The sequence below is a fragment of the Malaya genurostris genome, chromosome 1 (genome assembly GCF_030247185.1).
Source record: "Malaya genurostris strain Urasoe2022 chromosome 1, Malgen_1.1, whole genome shotgun sequence".
Classification (NCBI taxonomy): Eukaryota; Metazoa; Arthropoda; class Insecta; order Diptera; family Culicidae; genus Malaya; species Malaya genurostris.
Genome location: NC_080570.1, coordinates 73,991,626 through 74,013,844, shown reverse-complemented (window position 1 = coordinate 74,013,844; position 22,219 = coordinate 73,991,626). Strand labels below are relative to the sequence as shown.

Sequence of the window (22,219 nt, the reverse complement as noted above, 5' to 3'; positions counted from 1 at the left end):
GATGTTATATGTATATAGAAATGATTGATAATTAGTTCCATTCACACATGGCAAACAGATCTATTACCAACAAGTGTTCCTATGTTTGAAAATGTTCCACTAAATCCATTAATGCCATATGATGAGAAAAGTGTGAGAGGTGAATTCTGTCTACCATACATGATTCGGATTGCAATAATAGGATTATTTTCCAGATTGTCCGTATACTAACTACGTTTATGCAAAACAAGGTTTGGCTAGTTCAATATTTTCGGAAATGTACGTCGACAAGACGTTCGCGCATGTTGTTAAATTATCAACTATAAATCTGTCATGCATAGGTGTTATAGTCGACAATATGCACATTTTGACTACTAAGGATTGTGCTTTGGAAAACCCTAAGGAAGTGAGCTTTCACAATACGAATCTGTCCGATTATCATATAGAATCCACGACGTATCATCAGAGTTTTGATGTTGCATTGTTGCAGTTAAAAACTAGTCTAAAGTAAAGTCAATGTAAAGTACACTTGGGCGAGTGCAATTAGTTAATCATTCCTCATATATTACCGCATTTCTGCTCTGATGTACATTTTCTAGTCTGTGCTACTTTCAATGTAATCTTTTTGCAGCATCAGTAACCAGATTACACCAGCATGCTTTTGGACTGCATCACCTAGTAGTGGATTTCCTACTATACAACGTGTTTCTCGGGGTAAATCCCAGACTTGTTATACATAATGGTGCACATTGAAACGGGTTTTATTTTTCAGATCAACAGAATGGCAATTTTTTAAATATTACAATAAATTGTCAGCTTCTTGAACGTGAAACTTGCTTTCAGGATGCTAAAAATGTCAACATCGGGTTTTTGCAAATTCCAGCTGTCTCTAATTACCGATCACATCCTTTCGTTGTGGCCTTTGGTTTTAACGAAAATGGATCGATTTTAGAGATATCAAAGTATGCTGACTGGATTGAACAAGAAATTGGATACGAGCTGGATGCGATTGGTAAGTGTATGTTCATTAGGGTGGGGCAAAATTTAGATTCCTACTCCAGTTAATTTTTTAAGTTCCATTTGGATTCATTAAGAATCATGCAACATTTGAGCCCGTTAGGTGAAACTATATTTTCGTGCCCACGTTTATAGCACAGACTAACAGACATGACAGTAAGAGTAAATTCTTATAAAAATATTTTTTCGTGATGCACTAGTTCCACCTATATTGTACTGTGCGAACTATTTACTATCTGAACACCCCTTGTGTTATGTAAAAGTTTTTTTACTAGTTGGTTTCCCCTCGTTTGACAACACCGATCAGCTGCTTGCAGGGATGCCTGATTTCATCATAATATTTGAAAATGAAAAATCAAGTGGCGTCAGACCAGAAGTAAGTAAATATTGTTACATAACGGGTTCGATTTTGTATTGCGTTGAAGGATGAGAAGTAGGCACAATTCTGTATATAGTTTTGGTAATATGTATTAAATCTGTATCCTCCATGAAATTCGCATGGACGTATACAAATCAATACATTACAGGTAATTCTGTATGAATGGCAACTCTGTTGGTAAATGAAAAAAATAAACACAGTCTAGATGCCAGACAGGATGTTTCTGATAGGGTAACATGGCGCCATCATGACACATGTGAGTACTGTCCCAAATAAAGGAATATTCGAAATGACCGTTAAAATGATTGAAGAATCTAATTTGAGTGTCCTGTCTGTTAGTCTATGTTTATAGTATGTATGAAATTTAATACAGAGCAACCGCTTTTTTACGTAAAAAAATTATCTGCAGTTTGTGAAATCTGTAGTCTGACAGACTCTAATATCAGCCAATGTGTTATTTTGATAGGAAACTCAACCCAAAGCTTTGTAAACCGCAAAGTTGAAGTACTTAACTGCTGTCATGATTCCGGCTGTTTTGATAATCCGAAATCAATAAACCATACACATATATATATATATATATATATATATATATATATATATATATATATATATATATATATATATATATATATATATATATATATATATATATATATATATATATATATATAACAGGTCGGCTGAAAAGTTCGTATCGTTTCTATGAGAGGGCGCCACTAGAATTAAATCCATACCATTTTCAGTTAGTACCAACCTTCAAAAGATACGTGTATAAATTTGACAGCTGTCTGATTTTTAGTATTAGTTTGTGAGATATTGCATTTTGAGTAAAGCTACTTTTGTTATTGTGAAAAAATATGGAAAAAAAGGAATTTCGTGTGTTGATGAAACACTACTTTTTGATGAAAAAAATTGCCGCCGATACCAAAAAATGGCTTGATGAGTGTTATCCAGACTCTGCATCGGGCGTAGCAACAATTCGTAAGTGGTTTGCAAAATTTCGTACTGGTCATATGAGCACCGAAGACGATGAACGCAGTGGACGTCCAAAAGAGGCTGTTACCGATGAAAACGTGAAAAAAATCCACAAAATGATTTTCAATGACCGTAAAGTGAAGTTGATCGAGATAGCTCACACCCTAAAGATATCAAAGGAACGTGTTGGACATATTATTCTCGAATATTTGGATATGAGAAAGCTTTGTGCAAAATGGGTGCCGCGTGAGCTCACAATCGATCAAAAACAACAACGAATTGATGATTCTGAGCAGTGTTTGGAGCTGTTATATCGAAATAAAACCGATTTTTTTCGTCGATATATAACAATGGACGAAACATGGCTCCATCACTTCACTCCGAAATTCCCACTTCACACACGAAATTCCTTTTTTTTTTTATTTTTTTCACAATAACAAAAGTAGCTACACTCAAAATGCAATATCTCACAAACTAATAATCAGACAGCTGTCAAATTTATACACGTATCTTTTGAAGGTTGGTACTAACTGAAAATGGTATGTTTTTAATTCTAGTATCTATATATATATATATATATATATATATATATATATATATATATATATATATATATATATATATATATATATATATATATATATATATATATATATATATATATATATATATATATATATATATATATATATATATATATATATATATATATATTTACATAAATATATTGAATCGAATCGATTACCTGGCTCATTCAATTCCCTTTGCGTCTGTGTATTTAGGGTCCTTGTTGAGTTGATTTTATGTCGCTCCTCTCCTCTCCTTTTCAGAACGCTACCAGGAAACAGACTCTTTCAGCTTGGAGTGAAATCAATCTTCAGTTTATTTTAAATAACTATTTATTGGAATATGAGTTAAAATTAAATTCTTAGGATTTAAATTGGGTATTCAGCCACAAGTGGTGACTTTTCAGCCCTATTATACGAGGTCTGTTCAAAAAGTTCCCGGAATTTTTTAATTGCGCGCGTCTGGAGAGTCCGGTGGTCAAAATTTTTTTTTATTGTGTTGGTACATATGTCCCTAATGTATGGTGAAATTTTCAGCTGTATTCATTGTTTACATTCTGTCTTGTAGCGGCTGGTGTAGACGTGTTTTTTTGAGCTCGGCGATTTTTGTTAGTTTAAACAATGGAAGAATTGAAGAGTCAAAGAATTTGTATTAAATTTTGCGTGAAAAATGAAATAAAGTGTAACCAAGTGTGCGAAATGTTACAGAGAGCCTACGGTGAGTCTGCTATGAAAAAAACAAGTGTTTACGAGTAGTATAAGCGTTTCCAAGATGGCCGCGAAGACGTTGAAGACGACGAACGCTCCGGTCGACCCAGCACGTCAATAATCGATGAAAATGTGGGAAAAGTGGAAAAAATGATTATGGATGATCGCCGAATCACTATTAGAGAAGTTGCTGATGAAGTTGGCATATCAGTTGGCTCATGCCATCATATTTTTTCAAATGTTTTGGGCATGAAACGAGTGGCAGCAAAATTCGTTCTAAAACTGCTGAAATTTGATCAAAAAAACAAACGAATTACCATCGCTCAGGAGCTGTTAAACGACGTCAAGGACGATCCAAATTTACTTGAAAGAGTCATAACTGGTGATGAAACATGGGTGTACGGTTATGATGTCGAAACAAAAGCACAATCGTCCACGTGGAAGCACCCAATGTCACCAAGACAAAAATCGCCGAGCTCAAAAAAACACGTCTACACCAGCCGCTACAAGACAGAATGTAAACAATGAATACAGCTGAAAATTTCACCATACATTAGGGACATATGTACCAACACAATAAAAAAAATTTTGACCACCGGACTCTCCAGACGCGCGCAATTAAAAAATTCCGGGAACTTTTTGAACAGACCTCGTATATATCAATTGGTTGTTACCATGAGGACATAATTTGCTTCCGCAATTCTGAGATTTTTGTGTAAGGTAAATTCTAAACCTACTTGTACTGTGTAATGGAGAAAAGGAACTTATATACTAACTTACTAACTAATACAAAGAGCGAATCGATTCAATTGAAGATTGCATCGATTTTCGTCGGAATTGGCTTATAATATTATGTGACATTACGTCTAATGGATCTATATTTGTGAGTCTGTGTAACTCATTTGTGCTAAACCAGGGAGAACGCTTCAAAATCATGTTCAGATTTTTATTCTGAATCCTTTGAAGCGTTTGCTTCCTGGTGGAACAACAGCTTGACCAAATTGGTACTGCATAAAGCATGGCTGGTCTGCAAATTAGTTTATAAATTAACAATTTGTTTTTTAGACAGAGCTTAGAATTTCTGTTTATAAGAGGATATAAACATTCAATATATTTATTACACTTTGCCTGGATTCCTTCAATGTGATCCTTGAAAGTGATTTTTTTGTCATACGTTAAACCTAAGTATTTAGCTTGATCAGACCATGTCAATTCCAAGCCATTCAATTTGAGAATGTGATTGTTGTTTGGTTTAGGAGAAGAAGCTCTTGGCTTATGAGGGAAGATAATTGATTGCGTTTTTGCTGCATTTGGTTTAATTTTCCATTTTGACAGATAATCACTGAAAATATTTAAACTTCTTTGTAGGCGACTGCAGATCACTCTTAGATTTCTACCTGTGGCTAACAGACTTGTGTCGTCACAGAATAGCGATTTCTGAAACCCAACGGGTAGATTTGGAAGACTAGAAGTGAAAATAATATACAAGATTGAAGCTACGCTCAAACCCTGCGGAACACCGGCTCGTCCGGGTAGCAATTCTGATAGCTAACCTGAAGAGTACGATCAATTGAATAATTTTTATCAAATAAATAGGAAATTGGAAATCAGACATTTTTGCTATTAAACCTTTGTACCAAACTCTGTCGAATGCTATTTCTATGTCTAGAAGAGCAACTCCAGTGGATAACCCAGAAGATTGATTTGCTTTTATCATGTTCGTTACTCAGACAAGTTGATGAGTTGTTGAATGTTCATGAGTTGTTGAATGTTCATGTTCAAGATAATTTTTTCAAAAAGTTTACTGATAGAAGAAAGTAAGCTAACTGGTCGATAACTTGATGTTTCTGCTGGGTTTTTATCAGGTTTGAGGATAGGAATTACTTTAGCGTTTTTTCATCTTTTTGGGAAGTAAGCTAATGAAAAACACTTGTTGAAAATTTTAACCAGGAGTCTCAAGACAACATCGGGAAGATTTTTAATAAGAATATTCCAATTCCATCATTACCAGGAGCCTTCATGTTTTTAGGTTTCCTAATAATTCATTTAATTTCATCAAAATTCGTCTCAATAATGTCATCTTGTGATAACACTTGGGTTGAAATATGATCATATTTCAGTGAGACTTCATTTTTAATAGGACTCACAACGTTCAACTTAAAATTGTGGACACTCTCGAACTGCTGAGCAAGTTTTTGAGCTTTTTCGCCATTTGTAAGAAGTATTTGATTTCCTTCCTTGAGAGCAGGAATTGGTTTCTGAGGTTTCTTAAGAACCTTAGAAAGTTTCCAGAAAGGTTTAGAATAAGGTTTAATTTGTTCAACTTCTTTAGCGAAATTTTCATTTCACAAAAGAGTAAATCTATGTTTAATTTCTTTTTGTAAATCTTTATCTATGTTTTTCATAGCAGGATCACGAGAACGTTGATATTGTCGTCGGCGAACATTCTTCAACCGAATTAGCAGTTGAAGATTGCAATCGATGATTGCAACTGGGAACTGAAAGATTTCTAGTTTCGATAACGTAGTGATTCAAATTATCAATTGCTGTGTCGATGTCCGCAGAATTTTCTAAAATAGTTTCATGATCCACATGATTTTCAACATGATATCTGTAATCCAACCAATTCGCTCTATGATAGTTGAATATAGAACTAATTGGATTAATTAAAGCTTCGTTGAAAAGTCTGAATGTTACAGGAAGATGATCTGAGTCAAAGACAGCATGTGTAATCGGTTCACTACAAATGTGACTTTGATCTGTTAGAACCAGATCAATTGTAGACGGGTTTTTCACGGAAGAGAAACAAGTCGGATTACTGGGATGAAGAACTGTGAAGTAACCAGCTGAGAGTTGATTATGAAGTATTTTACCATTACTGTTATTTTGCCTACAATTCCACTGGACATGCTTTGCATTTAAGTCCCCTATTACGAAAAATTTCGTTCGATATCTTGTGAGTTTTTGCAAATCACCTTTAAAGAAATTTAATTGTTCGCCAGTGCATTGGAATGGCAAATATGCTCCAGCGATGAAATAAATTCCATGAATGGTTTCAACTTCGATTCCCAAGCTTTCAATAACTTTAGTATTGAAAGAAGGTAATATTTGATGTTTAATTTGCCGTTGGACAAAAATGGCAACTCCACCACCCATTCCAGTAAACCTGTCAAATCGATGAACCACATAATGTGGATTACTTTTCAATTTGACATTTGGTTTAAGAAAAGTTTCTGTCACAGTGGCAATATGAATTTTGTGAACTTTGAGAAAATTATAAAATTCATCTTCACTCGATTTCAAAGATCGAGCATTCTAATTATCAATGTTCAGTTCAGCAACGCCATCACACGGCAACACATTCAACATATCATGTCAATTGTATGGGTGCGCAGTGCTGCTATTTTGGCGCGCACGAATTTGAAATTTCTCTCTTCTACTCCTATGTACGAGATTCTATACGGACTCGCCTGAGGGCGCCATGCTCGCAAAAAATCTATCTTGGTCTTTGGCTAGATCTTAAGGCCTATATTCAAAATAATTTTTCTATGACCTCAAATATTTTTGAGATAAACTAGTACATCCTCCTAATTTATAACAATAATTGCATGTACTACCACGAGCATGGACCGTATACAAGAAACTCGATAGTGTAATCGATTACGATTTTGCAAAAATCACACGTTTCGCATTTAGATAGGGGAATGTCGTCTAGGTTGGACCAGTTTTTTGAATTTGCCCTGTATCTTTTGTTTATATTGGACTATTCTCAATATTGATGTCTTATTTAGAGGTTTGGTCCGCCATAAGAAACTTCTAATTAGGGTAAGTTGCTGCGCATTATATAAAAAAAGTTATTAACAAAACGAAAACTCATGACTACATGAGTGGTCCAACCTACAAGTAAGTGGCCCAAAAACAAGCGTTTTTTTTTTTCTAATCGCGAAACACAACATGCGAACAGGTTAAAGAAACAATATTTTCTCTTGAAAAACTTGTTAATGGTAAACCACATAATGGAAATATATATTTCCTTTGAAGATGTCATCATTATTGTCCAAGCTTTGAGCTGTTTTTCACGGTTATTCTGAAACTTTTAGGACTGACAAAAACAAGACAAATGCACAAAACTTTTACAAGACATTCTTCGTGACAAACAATGCACTGAAAAGATTGCTATCATTGAGAAGAATACTTCCATGATATAAAACCGATGACAGTACATGTCATATAAAAGAAAAAGCAATGGCCCATGGTTAATATGATGTCTTTGCAGTGGCCCAACCCTGACGACATTCCTCTATTGATTTCTTTATTTCAGAGATTTCTTGGATACCCAAGATCTCAACTATATGTTATAAAACTAGATAACTAATCAATGCACATATATTTCACAATGCTCCGTTTACTGATACGTTTATGATAAACTGTTTTTATAGGTTTTCCGCGAAAATCGCGTTATGTTAAGTAAAGCGGGTAAAAATTCGCGGAAACTAGAGTTCCAGTGTACAATTTTTTCAATTTTAATGAATTAGGTTTTTTGTCGTTTGCTGTTACAAAAATATGTATCTCTAGTTTGCACCAAACGTTTTGGAGGTTCATTTCCTCATCATCAGGGCAAAACGATTACAACTATGTCTCATCGTTTTACCCTGAAGATGAAGGTATAGTTGGCCATTAACGATTGCCAATTAAATATTGTTCAAGCAACAAATGTTAAAAGCTATCTCGTAATACAATCAACAAAAGTTGTCACAACCGTTTCCAGTAAACATTCCTTTTGCTTTTATTTTGTTATTACCTATTTCTGTTAATGTAGATTTTTAATAATTTCAGATTGTGCCACAAAATATTTCCGCTTTAGAGAATATGAAACCAACATAAGAGTAAACATTCCCGTCATTGAAACTGACACGTTTCAATCCCTACAGCTTAGTAAAGCTATCATGTTAACTTCGCTAAACAATCACTACAAAGTATTAATAGGACATTATCTGAAGGATTTTGAATCAACTAAATCGTATGACTGCTATGGAACGCTGATTGATCGCCAGTATGTTTTAACTACAGCTAATTGTGTCACTGATATAACAAAGTAAATATAACATAACGTAGGAATATGTTTCTAATAGGACAAAAAAACTTTATTCTTCAAATTTCCAGTCATTCTGTAGTCGTTAGAATGAATCAGAAAAGTGAATATATTAAACCTACGGATCCAAATCTTCCCTATAAAGAATATTATCCATACCAAGAGGAAGTGCTTGTTTCGCAGATATACATTCATCCAAATTTCAGTAAAATGCCACTGGAAAATGATTTAGCACTCTTACATCTAGAGTTTCATGATATCAGGTTAGAAATAATTTACTTCAGTAATATAATTATCAATAACATTTTTCCGTTTGAGAAAAACAGTTTCAATCGGTATTTCAAGCCTGCTTGTCTGTGGACTCACGATCTGCTTTCAGTGCGAGAATTTCAAACTAATGGACATGGCCCCCAAAAAACTGCGGACTTATATGATACCTCGCCAGATGATGGACAAGAAATTGAGCTCTACTTGAATTCAAAAGTATTGGTTAATTGTCCGATGAATCTGACAGCCCATCAAATATGCGTTGGAGATGCGTATACATTAGTTCCAGGAGTGTGCAAGGTACTGTAAAAATAATTATTGTATTGCATACAAGTATTACATTAGAATATTCATGTTTTTCCTTTTTTTTTAATTCGGAATGTTTATTAGTAATAAGTAACGAAATTGCTAACGATCGTCAAATGGGTCATCAGGTCACTATCTCATACCTCAACATATGTCTTATGATGACCGATATCGTAGTCACGGAGTGAAAGGTAATGTACACGCATGTAATCGGGCTGAAGAGCTTGTCCACGGCTTCCAACGACAACGGCCAACGATAAGATAGTTTTGCTGCCTACCGAGAATGCTTGTCTGATGCACCTTCTTCCTGCGCCACCCGTAGATTACCCGATCATTACAAAAAAAAAAACGACGTAATAAATGTTCGCACTGACCGCGCGGTGACTGTTGAAGATGGCTTGAAGGATATGATATCCTTCATTAGTAACACTGCAGCGATCGTATTAGGTACCAGGGCATAGAATCGAGGAAATTACTGGTTCGACGGTGAATGCCAGATTTTACGGTAGGAATGTCCTATCTACAAAACGAGTGAAAGGCTAGATTACTACCAGTATCACGTGATCACATTTCTGAACGCCACGTACAGTATTTTTTGTCGCCCTCTATCAACAATATCTAAAGACTTCCTAGGGCCGTACCAACTGTACTGGCGCCAATATCATATTTCGTATATACTGTTGCGATATGTCATATCAACGGTGTATAGTGTTGTGTTGCCTTCGAGTATCTGGGAAGCTCTCGAGTCTCGGAGAGGGCTACGCCAAGGTGATGAGCTCTTGCCTGTTCAACATAGCTTCGGAAGGTGTGATTCAAAGAACGAGGATTAATATGAGTAATATGATGTTCCGAATGTATGTACAACTTTTTGGCATCGCTGACGATCTTGATATTGTGACAAGTAACCTTGAGATCATGATGGAAATATTATTGAACTGAAAACACGAAGCTAGTTGGCTATAAATTCGTCGATGACAAAATACATAACATCAGGGCTCTAGAGAGGAAACACTACGCCTCCCATCACAAAGTTTCACAGATAGCGACGATGTTGATGTGGTTCATGAACTTGTGTGTTTTGGCTCACAGGCAACCGCCGACAATGATACCAGCAGGGAATTTCGTATTCTAGCAGAAAATCGTGCAGACTTTGGACTGAAAAAAAAACGAAATTGACCGTCTACAAAACGTTCATTAGACCGATTTTTCTGTATGGCCACGATACCTGGACTGTGTTGGCAGAGGATGAACGTGTCTTTAGTGGTGGCGAAGTGCAGATAGAAGACGGAACGTGGACAGTTCTTGAGTCTGATCCCAGTACAGCGCTCAAGGGAAAATCGATCAATAGGAGGGTGATTTGCGAAGTGTTCGTGCCTTTAGTGGCTGGTAATGAGCGACCATAGATCGAGCTACATGGAGACCTGTATTGTTTTACTATATTTAAAAAGCATTGATTATTAAATTGATGCTAAAAATAACTAAACCATTTTTATTTTTCAAGTACAGAATAACTTCGGATCAGCAATGTCACGCGAAATATGGGTTTTCAAAAGTTATATATTTGATTATATATTCGCCGTGAACAACCAAGGTGAAAACTGTGGATTGAACACACCCTCCATTTTCACAAAGATAGCACCATTCATTAACTGGATAGACAGTATTGTGTTTGCAGACAATGGTTAGGAAATATGTGATATAAGATGCAATAATCATATAAATAATTATAACGTTATCTTTATAGTGAAATACGAGGACTCAAGTGTTTATTACGGCGACGAATGTATAACTTTGAATGGACCTGGTGTTTGTCTCACACTTGACGAATGTCCCGGCACGATGAAACAGGTTGTGGATGGAAATATAACTGATTTAAGTGAACTACTATGTGGCTTCGAGAAAGATGTTTCTCTAGTATGTTGTACAAACGTGGATTGTTTTCAAACTCCTACATCAAATGAAAGAATTAAAAAAGCATTAGGAGAGATTGAAAATTGTTCAGATATGTACATCGATTTCAGACCATCGAATGTATTGGATAATCCTCAAGAAGAAATTGTCACTTACGTGGTAAGTTTTAAGTTGTTTAGATCTTTTCTGTTTTAGAAAACAAAAAAAAAATCATGTACCACAATTTCACCAACTGTGTCTAATAATTTTCCCGACAAATTTGCTCAGAAGAAAAACTTGTTAACAGTTCAACGTAAGCATTTTAAAAAGCATTTTTTCAAGCAAATAACAGTATCTGTGTTTTTGTTGGATTATTCGTAGCTACAGCAGAGAACAAAGTTGCAGGGAACTTATACCGCGTAAAGAAAAACGTGAAAATCAGTTAAACAAAGTAACGCGTGTTGTATTTTTGTCTTAGTGCAAAAAGGAACTGAACAGTGGTATCAAAAAACATTTTTCTTTTGACTGGCATGGTTGCCGGTTTTAGTGACTCAGCGTCCCTATAATAAATCTCGCCAACACTCCTCTTCGCTGTTTCACTAAAATAATCAATTTCATTTCTCCATCAATCCCAAACATGTAGCAAACTGATTCGTCATCATTGGTCCCAGAGGTTTCGTGAACATGTCGGCAACCATTACACCACTTGAGCAAAATCGCAGACAGATTTCTCCTCTCGCGCATAAATCTTTCGCCTGGTAGTACTTGACGTCGATGTGCTTACTCCGTCTGTTCTGCTTTTCCAGTGAAACAAAATCGATGCAGCTACGATTGTCTTCGAACACCGGCGTTGGCTTCTGTTGTGTATGTCCCAGATCCACAAGAAGCCTACACAACCATACTGCTTCATTAGTTGCGACGTATTCGGCATCCATAGTCGAAGTACTCACACAATTCTGCTTCCTGCTAGCCCAACTTACAGATCCATTTCCGAGTTGGCAGATGTAGCCACTGGTGGATTTTCTGTCCGTATCGCCTGCCCAGTCAGCATCGCTGTAACCAACAAGCTCCATCTGCTTCGTTCTATCTCCTCCCAGCTTCAATTCGTAGTTCTGAGTACTAAGCAGGTATCGCACGGTTCTTTTCAGTTCCACCCAATTTCGCTGCGTTGGATTCTTCGTTTTTCTACTCAAAATTGATACTGCCGCTGCTATATCCGGTCGAGTGTTAGTCGCAACGTATAGCAACGCCCCAACTAAACTGTGATACTGGATGTTATCCGGTAAAGGTACACTATCCTGCTGTTTCAAATAACCCGTGTCCAGAGAATATCCGCTTCCTTTAGCTTCTTCAAGACCAAAACGTTGCGCAATCTCCCTTATGAAAGATTGTTGACTGAGATGAAACACTCCGTCGTCATCATTCCTCACTCGCATGCCCAGGAAATGTCAAACTTCACCTAGCGACGTAATCTCAACATTTTCGTTTAGCTTTCGTACAAGATAATCAATGTGCCGTTGATCCTCACAAGCCACGATCATGTCGTCCACGTAAACGAGTAGGTAGAACCATTCACCATCTTCCAATTGTTTCGAAAATAAGCAAACATCTGATTGTGATTGCTTAAAACCCAACTTCAGCAACATTCCTTTCAGTGACATATTCCAAACTATTGCCGCCTGTTTTAATCCATACAGGCTACGATTCAATTTGCAAACATACTCCTCATTTCCCTTCACAGCATATCCTGGAGGTTCTCGCATGAAAATTTCTTCTTCCAAATTCCCGTTCAAGTATGCGTTCTTTACATCGATATGATGCACCTTCAGTTTACGATGACTAGCTACTGCCAACAGCACTCGAAAAGTCTGTTGCATAGCGACTGGCGCAAACACTTCATTGAAATCTTCGCCAAAACGCTGAGCATAACCTTGAGTAACAAGTCTGGCTTTATGACGTACTACTTGCCCAGACGAGTCCTTCTTCAACTTATATACCCATTTCGATGACTTTCTTTGGGCAAACGAACGAGCGACCAGGTATCATTAGACAATAGAGCCTGGTATTCATCGTACATTGTCTTCACCCATTCCTTCCTATCTGAACATTCAATTGCTTCCTTGTAGGTTCTTGGTTCTCGCGATTCACTTCTTGCTATACCTACTACATAGTTTTCTAGTCTAGTAGGTAGCACACCAGCATTAGATCGATGCGATCTCCGCTGTGGAAACTCATCTGCTTCTTCGAGATCATGATACTCGCTGTCACTTTCCGAAAAACCATAGAAGTCTGGTTCATCCACGATAGTATCTGTATCAGATGAGCACTGAATCTCTACGTCCATTTCAACCGATTGATCACTTGGCAAACGATCATTGGTCTCCTCCTGTATATCAGATCCGAGTTCCAGGAACTTGGCATCCCTACTGATAACCACCTTATTGGTCTGTTTGTTCAGGAAACGGTAAGCTTTAGATCCACAGCTATAACCAACGAAAATCAACCTTTCCGCTTTGCTGTCTAGTTTACCACGCTTCACGTCGGGAATGTGAACGTAAGCCTCACAACCGAAAACTCTCAGATGAGACAAATCAGGTTTCTCACCGCTCCATAACTCGTAAGGAGTTTTTTTTATTACTCGGGATGGTAGTCGATTCTGGACGTACGCAGCTGCCGCAATTGCCTCTCCCCAATAGATTTTCTCTAAACCTGCATCGAGGAGCATGCAAACGGCCATCTCCGGGGTTGCGTCGCTCTGCCACCCCATTTTGCTGAGGCGCATACCCCGCTGTCAGCTGCATCTTGATCCTTTCGTTTCTGTAGAATTTCTTTGGCGTTTCGTTCACGAATTCTCCGCCACGATCGGAACGAATAGCCTTCGGTTTTCTTCCGAACTGGTTCTCCACAAGCCGTACATAGTCCATTTCACAATTTTTTGCTTCTCCTTTATCTCTCAGCAGATACATCACTACATACCGACTGTAATCGTCGATAATAGTCATGAAATATTTGTTTCCTCCTGGTGTGACATTACTCATTGGTCGGTAAACGAGACGACTTTCCTGCCATACAATGTTCACACGGTATTTTAGTTCCACAATCGACAAGTTTCATCCCAGTTGCCAACTTGTCCTTCTGGATGCGCTCGTACACCGCGGGGTCACGATGTCCGAATCTTCTATGCCATGTGTGCTGGCAATTGAGGGTGTGACATCGACTGTTTGCTATTAACACACGCTCGGGTTCTTTGAGCACGTATAATCCGCCACAGCGATCTCCTAGCGTCACCACTTCACTTCAATTCATTTATAATCTGCACGCAATTGCAGAAACAGAACACTAAAACCCTTATCAGCGATCTTGCTTACTGAGATCAAACCGCTTTCCAAGTCCGACACATAGAGAACGTTTTCAAGTTTGATATTAACCGACTCACCCGCGCGATTCATACCCGTCACAGTACCGTTACCGTACCCGCACGATTTCGCACTGTTCCCGTTAGCCATCAGCACCGACGTGGTCGCTGACATGTCGATTTCATCAAAAAAACTTTCATCGTTGCTCATATGGTATGACGCACCGCTGTCGATTGTCCAATAGTGATTCGTTTTTTCCGCCGCGCACACGAGTTCACTTTTCTCATTCGCTGAGAAACTTTAACCCGTTGCTTGTTTCGCCTTTGTTTGTGTCTGACAGTTATTTCCGGGCTTGCTTCCGGATCCCTCGCCATCACTATCTTTTTTTATTCCCTGCCATTTCCTGCAATCCTTCTTGAAGTTTCCTGGCTTGTGACAAAAGAAGCTCTCTTTTTCCTTTTTTATCTTTTGTACCTTCAAAACTCGTTCGTTTTTCATCATACCGCCCCGCTCCTTCCGCTTGTGGTATTCCTGCATAAGTTTCGCATACTGCGCAAAACCATCGCAATTTTCAATTTCTCGGCCAGCTCGAGCCCAGCACCTTCCACGCGTTCGAACAGTGAATCCATGTCAAGTAAATGCTTCTCCACATCTCCGGATTCATCCAATTTTGCGTCGCACAGACAATCAACAAAGATAGCTGTGATGTTGCCGTCGACTTTTCGTGGTAAGTCTTCAATGTATCCCAAACAGCTCTCGCAGAGTTACTTTCTTTGATGAGAACGTACTGGCTTTGATCGATGCACATAGCGATTGTTGCCCGTGCTTTATTGTCCGCCTTCTGCCATGCGTTTGTGACCGGTTCTGGTTTCTCATCTTCAATCACGTGCCATAGTTCCTCTCTGGTCAGAAACATTTCCATCTGAAATTTCCATATTCCATAATTATCGTTCCCGAGCTTGACTACCGAAAATTTTCCGGCCTCCGCCATCTTGCTCACGATCGGAACTGTACACCACCGAGATTTTCGAACCGCTAATTGTTGGACTGAATCCGCACGTCAAGGTAAAATGTAGCGGAATGCGAAAATCGCGTTTTTGATCAATTATTCAAAAACTAGACCGATTTTCAAAAACTAGACCGATTTTCGAAAATTTCGAAGTTTTCGCTTGGCTGTGTAATATCGTATAACAGGTATTATTTTAGATTGTAGCAATTTTTATAGGAAAATTATAACTTCATCATTGACAAGCTACTTTATTTATTCGTCTACATCTATATGGTCCCCTTCAAAGTAATCCCCCCTAGATATAATACACTTATGCCAGCCTTTTTTCCAGTCTTCGAAACATCCCTGATAGTCACTTTTTGTAATGCTCTGTAGCACTCTCAGCGATTCTGCCTTTATCTCTTCAACGTGGACGATTGTGCTTTTGTTTCGACATCATAACCGTACACCCATGTTTCATCACCTGTTATGACCCTTTCAAGTAAATTTGGATCGTCGTTGACGTCGTTTAGCAGCTCCTGAGCAGTTTTGGAACGAATTTTGCTGCCACTCGTTTCATGCCCAAAATATTTCAAAAAATATGATGGCATGAGCCAACTGATATGCCAACTTCATCAGCAACCTCTCTAATAGTGATTCGGCGATCATCCATAATCATTTTTTCCACTTTTCCCACATTTTCATCGATTATTGACGTGCTGGGTCGACCGGAGCGTTCGTTGTCTTCAACGTCTTCGAGGCCATCTTGGAAACGCTTATACCACTCGTAAATACTTGTTTTTTTCATAGCAGACTCACCGTAGGCTCTCTGTAACATTTCGCACAGTTGGTTACACTTTATTTCATTTTTCACGCAAAATTTAATACAAATTCTTTGACTCTTAAATTCTTCCATTGTTTAAACTAACAAAAATCGCCGAGCTCAAAAAAACACGTCTACACCAGCCGCTACAAGACAGAATGTAAACAATAAATGCAGCTGAAAATTTCACCATACATTAGGGACATATGTACCAACACAATAAAAAAAAATTTTGACCACCGGACTCTCCAGACGCGCGCAATTAAAAAATTCCGGGAACTTTTTGAACAGACCTCGTAATCTAAGAAATTATTAAACTATTGATGATTTCTGGCACCGGAGGCCAGATGACATTTGATCTTCGGTTCGTTATCGTTGAAATAGCCATTTCTAGACTTATGCTATAATTTCGAAAGTCGCTTCCGAAAAAAAAGTTAATGGTACTATATAGTTTGTTCATTTCAATCTAAGTTTTCAAAACCCCAGCAAGTGATCTCCGAGAAAATGTAGTGAACTTATTATTGAACACACATGAGTCGACCTCTTTGGCTTGGTTTGAAATTTCTTCGGCTGTGTATGTGAATATTTCATCATACCGGTTGCACAAACTTGCAGTAGCAGAAACCTAAGACAAGACCTGACAACTGGCTTCTTATTCTTCCTTCCGAATCATCATTCTCGTCATTTTCGCTCTGTGGAATAAAAACCAACGTATCGGCTACAGTGTTGCCATATTTACACATTTTTAAGAACTTTATGCTAAGAAAAAATTATTTATTAAATTTAAATTTTTAAATCGGTTTTGGATTTGAAATAAACATGAAAAATGTTTTTGTGAATGCTTATTTTTATTATATATTAATGCTTAAAAACTTAAAAATCAAATCCATTGTTGACGTATTACCGGATCTTTTGGAAACCGGAAAAAATCAAGTTTGGATAGAAATGCTTAGTACGACCACAGTATGGAACACAACAGTTCATTCTTCTCGTAAAACTTAACACACTTTCGAGTTTACACTAACTTAACAAATCTTTTTTGGTTACACTTTAATTCACTAAGAAGAAAAACGTCTTGATGCTGATTTTAATTACACAGTGCTGCCACTATAAACATTTATTACAAATGAGATTGAAAAAACTACAAGGATCAGCCCCATGGGGTTGTTCGAGCCATTGATGTGGAACAAGGCAACCAAAATTTCTAATGATCTACAGTCAAAAAGTTCAATCAATCCGAACCAACACCGAACATAATTTGTCTTGATTTGCATTTGTTTTATGACCGACGAAATTACACCATTATCCCAAATATATGCAATTATATCTTTGTACATACTTGCGATTTCGATTATTAAGCTTCTCTTCGCCAAGCTTGTGTTCAAGTTTTTTATGCAAGCAGTTTTTAGCGTTAAGTTTCTCTACCATTCTGCAATTTCGGTTGAAGTGATAAACTATTTCTCATTATCAATCGAGTTCATCTAATATAAATTAGAAATTAATCTTAAACACTAAAAATTTATCCAGAGGTAGTTGTCAATTTCTCATGGGGAAACGACATAACACGGAATTCCGAGCTTGCATGACACAAGATCAGAGTATACCAATTAAGGGCTGAGGCCAGTGTGTTTTAGGGCGTTTTAAAGGGCTATTTTCACGCTTCAAATCTGATTTTCTCAGAAACGGTGACGAATATCAAAAAACCCAACAGACAATCTCTTCGAAATTTAGTTTAGAACCGTTGAACGAACCGTCACACAAAGCATACCTAGAAAAACGGACACATAGAAACAAGAACTTTGTTCAATGATTGAGCGCAGTGGGCTTACCTCTCGTTATATTGGCTTGTAAAAAAGGCTGGACGTAATGGATTTTTGAATCCTTCACACTTTGAAAATATGCTAATTCAATCGTTATTGATAGTGATTACTCTTACACTAGAGCTATCAATCATGAGTAATTATGAATGACTAACATGACATATGTATATGTATTGATCAACTTGCTAACCATGTATATGCCTGTTATTTTCAAAGTTTATCACATTGTTTGTATCACAATAATACTTGGTTTGTGTTTTATTCAGCAGCTTGTCAATGATGAAGTTATAGTTTTGCCAAATACAAATAATAATACCCCTAAGTCCCATACATTCGGAGCGCTAATGTTTGGTTCACAGAATGATCAATTTAGCCTAGCATGTTTTACTTTTTCGTCATGACAGCTTAGAAAAGTTGAAAAAGAAAATCTCTGGCAACACTACGACATCGAAGCATGCTAGTAATTATCATGAAAACAATGCGTCGCTATCGAATAGCGGATGAAAACATTTATGAACGAAATGACTTATATTTCAAAACGAAAACTTCCGTGATTTGAGGTATTTTACTTATTCCATTACCAAGTTTCATATTGTTTTTTTTTAATGGAAGAACCATATTCATAACTGACGCCAGTGTGATATTCTTCTGGACCACTCGCATTCCTCGGTAATATCAATGTTGAAACACTTGCTCTGTTGAACTGCCGTTGTTGTAGTCATATGCGAGGGAACGGGTACCTTTTTTAGTAGCTTCCTCGAACGTCGAACGTGTCAAATATTGTGCATCATTATTTCGAATCACACATAGATCAATGTTAGAACCGGATCCTAAATCGTTGAAAACTCCGGCAGTAATTGCCTCACGAACCAACTTTTTGCTCTCCTCTACATCCATATCTGGTTTCCAGCGAGACTCGAACACGGACATAGCTGCAAGTCTGCCCGATCCCATTGTAGCATAAGGCAGCTTATCTGTCGATCCGTGAGGATAAATACAATAAATATACGATCCCGTATGATCTACACCCCCTAAAACCAAAGCAGCGCTAATATGACCTTGATAGCGAAACAAAAACTGTTTCAACATCGTATTAGCAATAACTACCGGGACTGTTCATCCAGTATTTAACCGGTGTAATTCTAAATTTGACGATATCATATGAGTGGTTATTTCCGTGTCAGCAGCTGTTCCGGTACCACAGTAGTTCATGTTTTTAGTCAAGTAGTGAATATTTTCGCAGTTTTTATCCTCCACGATTGGTCTCTCAGTAGCACGAGTTTTAATAGCTTTCGGCGGAACAAATCGTTGGTGCATTGTTGAGCATTTCTATAAAACATCAAGGTTAGAAATTCAAGTCTTGCGTTTCCTCTGACGACACTAACCTGCGACAGTTTTCAAAACTGAATCCGGGTTCTTGCAGATGTCGATAGTCATATCGGTTCTGAGTCAAACAATGGTAATCACAAAAAGCTTCAATTACATTCAAATTCTTTCGGATTTTCCACGATCTCGAAAAATTAAACATCTTTGTTTATGAGCATAATAAACAGTCACTATGGTGAATCATTTTCCAGTCATCAGAGTTGCCAGTTTTATATAAAATTCAATAAGGTACACCGTCACTCTGACAGTGTATCATGACAGTGTACCGCACGATGCAAAATGTGTCCTTGAAAATTTGTCGAAGTATTCCGTATTATAATTTGTATTTGGTTTTGCTATAAAAATTGCTACAATCTAAAATAATACCTGTTATACGATATCACACAGCCATGCTTTATTGCTTCAGCAACATCAATGCATTGAACTCAACAGAATTGGACATTATTAGCATTATAAATGACAGTTACTTAGAAAATAAACAATTTCTTACAATACCCATTTTATTGAATTCATCTCGTTTTTATTTCAACACAAAACCCAATGCTGCATAAATTCGCGTCATAATTTTATATGTAATTTTTGCTCACGATGTAATGCCATCGAGTCCACCATGCATTTCGCACGCCACCTCAATACGAAACAGCAGTGCGCAAGCAATAAAAAAATGCGGAAAAGTTTATGTAAACTTTTTCAAATTTCGGTTGTTTTAGCTAAAATTTATAATTTTGAGTTGCATTTTCAGATTATTTGTGAAATTCTGCTACAAACACTACTTTCCAGTTCTAAAATCATCCCCGTGGAACGGAACAGTTACCGCTTATACATTTCAAAAACCAATTACGGCTCGGCAAAGCAAAATTTCAAAATTCTAAGAATACTTAGTTATGATAAATTTGATTTCGAAAACTTAAGTGTTTTTGGTTTTTCGAAAATCGGTCTAGTTTTTGAATAATTGATCAAAAACGCGATTTTCGCATTCCGCTACATTTCACCTTAATCGCCGATTTCACGATTCCTGCACTGGGACCACTGGCTACAGCAGAGAACAAAGTTGCAGGGAACTTATACCGCGTAAAGAAAAACGTGAAAATCAATTAATCAAAGTAACGCGTGTTGTATTTCTGTCTTAGTGCAAAAAGGTACTGAACAGTGGTATCAAAAAACATTTTTCTTTTGACTGGCATGGTTGCCGGTTTTAGTGACTCAGCGTCCCTATAATAAATCTCGCCAACAGTTTTTACTTTGTCTTTTGGTTATTTCTGCCCTGTTATATAGGCGTTTTAGCAAACTATCTAATACTGATTACAAAATGAAAGTTTTACACAAACAGTTAGGAAGTAAATGTGAAAATAATGAATTTTTAACCGAAGAGAACTTTGCACCTTATGAAATATTTACGTCGACTTAAAGTCTATTCGCACTATTCCGGGACGGGACCATCTGGGACGGTGCCAAAGGTACGTTTTTTCCTCATCGGTGATGACTGAACTGCCGGCGTGTGTATATATTGGAATGCCGGATCCGGCATAAAATCCATTTAGTTGCCACCGATATTCCTCGCCGAGTTTTTCCCGGTGCCGAAGGTGCGAAAAACTCGGCGAGGATTATCGGTGGCAACCAAATGGATTTTATGCCGGATTCGACATTCCAATACATGCACACGCCGGCAGTTCAGTCATCGCCGATGAGGAAAAAAACGTCCCGGTTGGTCCCGTCCTGGAATAGTGCGAATAGACTTTTAAGCCGACTGACCATCAACTCTAGTGGTCATTGGGAAGTAACGGTTTGCTATTTCGTGAACTTAATCATTATATTCATTTTTTCGTGTTCGATTCGGCAGTGTAATTAAACTGCTAGTGAAAGTTATCAGTTCAACTTCAACCGTTGCGGCTGCATAACAGAAAGTCGTCTTTTCAGTTTGGTAACGGTTTGCTATTTCGTGAACTTTACCATTATATTCATTTTTTCGTGTTCGATTCGGCAGTGTAATTAAACTGCTAGTGAAAGTTATCAGTTCAACTTCAACCGTTGCGGCTGCATAACAGAAAGTCGTCTTTTCAGTTTGCACAAGTATTTAGAAAATTGGATTTAAAGATGTGACAAGATTTAGGACACAAAACCTTCTTTTTTATCATCAAAACCATCTTCTTTATCATCTTAGACACAGCATTAGCTTTACGCATGCCTATTGGTTTATGACTGCTAGGTGGCACAACAGTTCAGTATAAAGTGTTATGCATTGACGAGTCTAAGACGAAACGTAAAGAAAAATAAACGACGGTTATGTGCCCTAGCCTAGGCACAAACATTGGATAACACCCCATTTTTTGGAGAAGGAGCTCAGAGGTATCGTGCATGGTAATAAAATGCACAAAAATTGCACAAATACGAGTGTACTGTAGTTTAAATACCTAATCAAGTTAATTTCAATTTTTTTTAAATTAACCTGAAATTTCAATTTAATTGATAAAATGGTAATTTTATGGCAATTTTATTTTGAAAACCACGTTTTTTCAGGCTACTTTGAAATCAACTTTGTCAAATGTGACATGCGATGCTACTTTAATATCTTCATATTTTTTGGTAACAACAGCCAGTTGTTATATAAGGTAAGACATATTCTTTTCAATGGAGAAACTTTGGGGTTTGAGTAAGAAATGAAAA

General features: G+C 37.3%; 1 protein-coding gene and 1 pseudogene across 3 annotated transcripts in view; one reads left to right on the top strand and one right to left on the bottom strand.

Moving 5' to 3' along the window:
- Window positions 1-22,219, top strand: part of LOC131440484 (uncharacterized) — a 36,667-nt gene that overhangs the window by 13,783 nt on the left and 665 nt on the right. For 2 of the 3 annotated variants that reach the window (XM_058611801.1, XM_058611800.1), the window contains exons 2-9: window positions 611-693; window positions 752-991; window positions 8,464-8,722; window positions 8,791-8,982; window positions 9,046-9,286; window positions 10,799-10,973; window positions 11,037-11,362; window positions 22,073-22,164. In XM_058611801.1, coding sequence (XP_058467784.1) covers window positions 8,574-8,722; window positions 8,791-8,982; window positions 9,046-9,286; window positions 10,799-10,973; window positions 11,037-11,362; window positions 22,073-22,164 — 1,175 coding nt within the window. In that variant the 5' untranslated portion in view covers window positions 611-693; window positions 752-991; window positions 8,464-8,573. Of the gene's footprint in view, window positions 1-58; window positions 140-194; window positions 487-610; window positions 694-751; window positions 992-8,463; window positions 8,723-8,790; window positions 8,983-9,045; window positions 9,287-10,798; window positions 10,974-11,036; window positions 11,363-22,072; window positions 22,165-22,219 lie in introns of all 3 variants that reach the window. The other variant, XM_058611799.1, reaches the window with a different exon arrangement.
- On the bottom strand, window positions 18,811-19,625 carry LOC131440487 (proteasome subunit beta type-7-like; annotated as a pseudogene).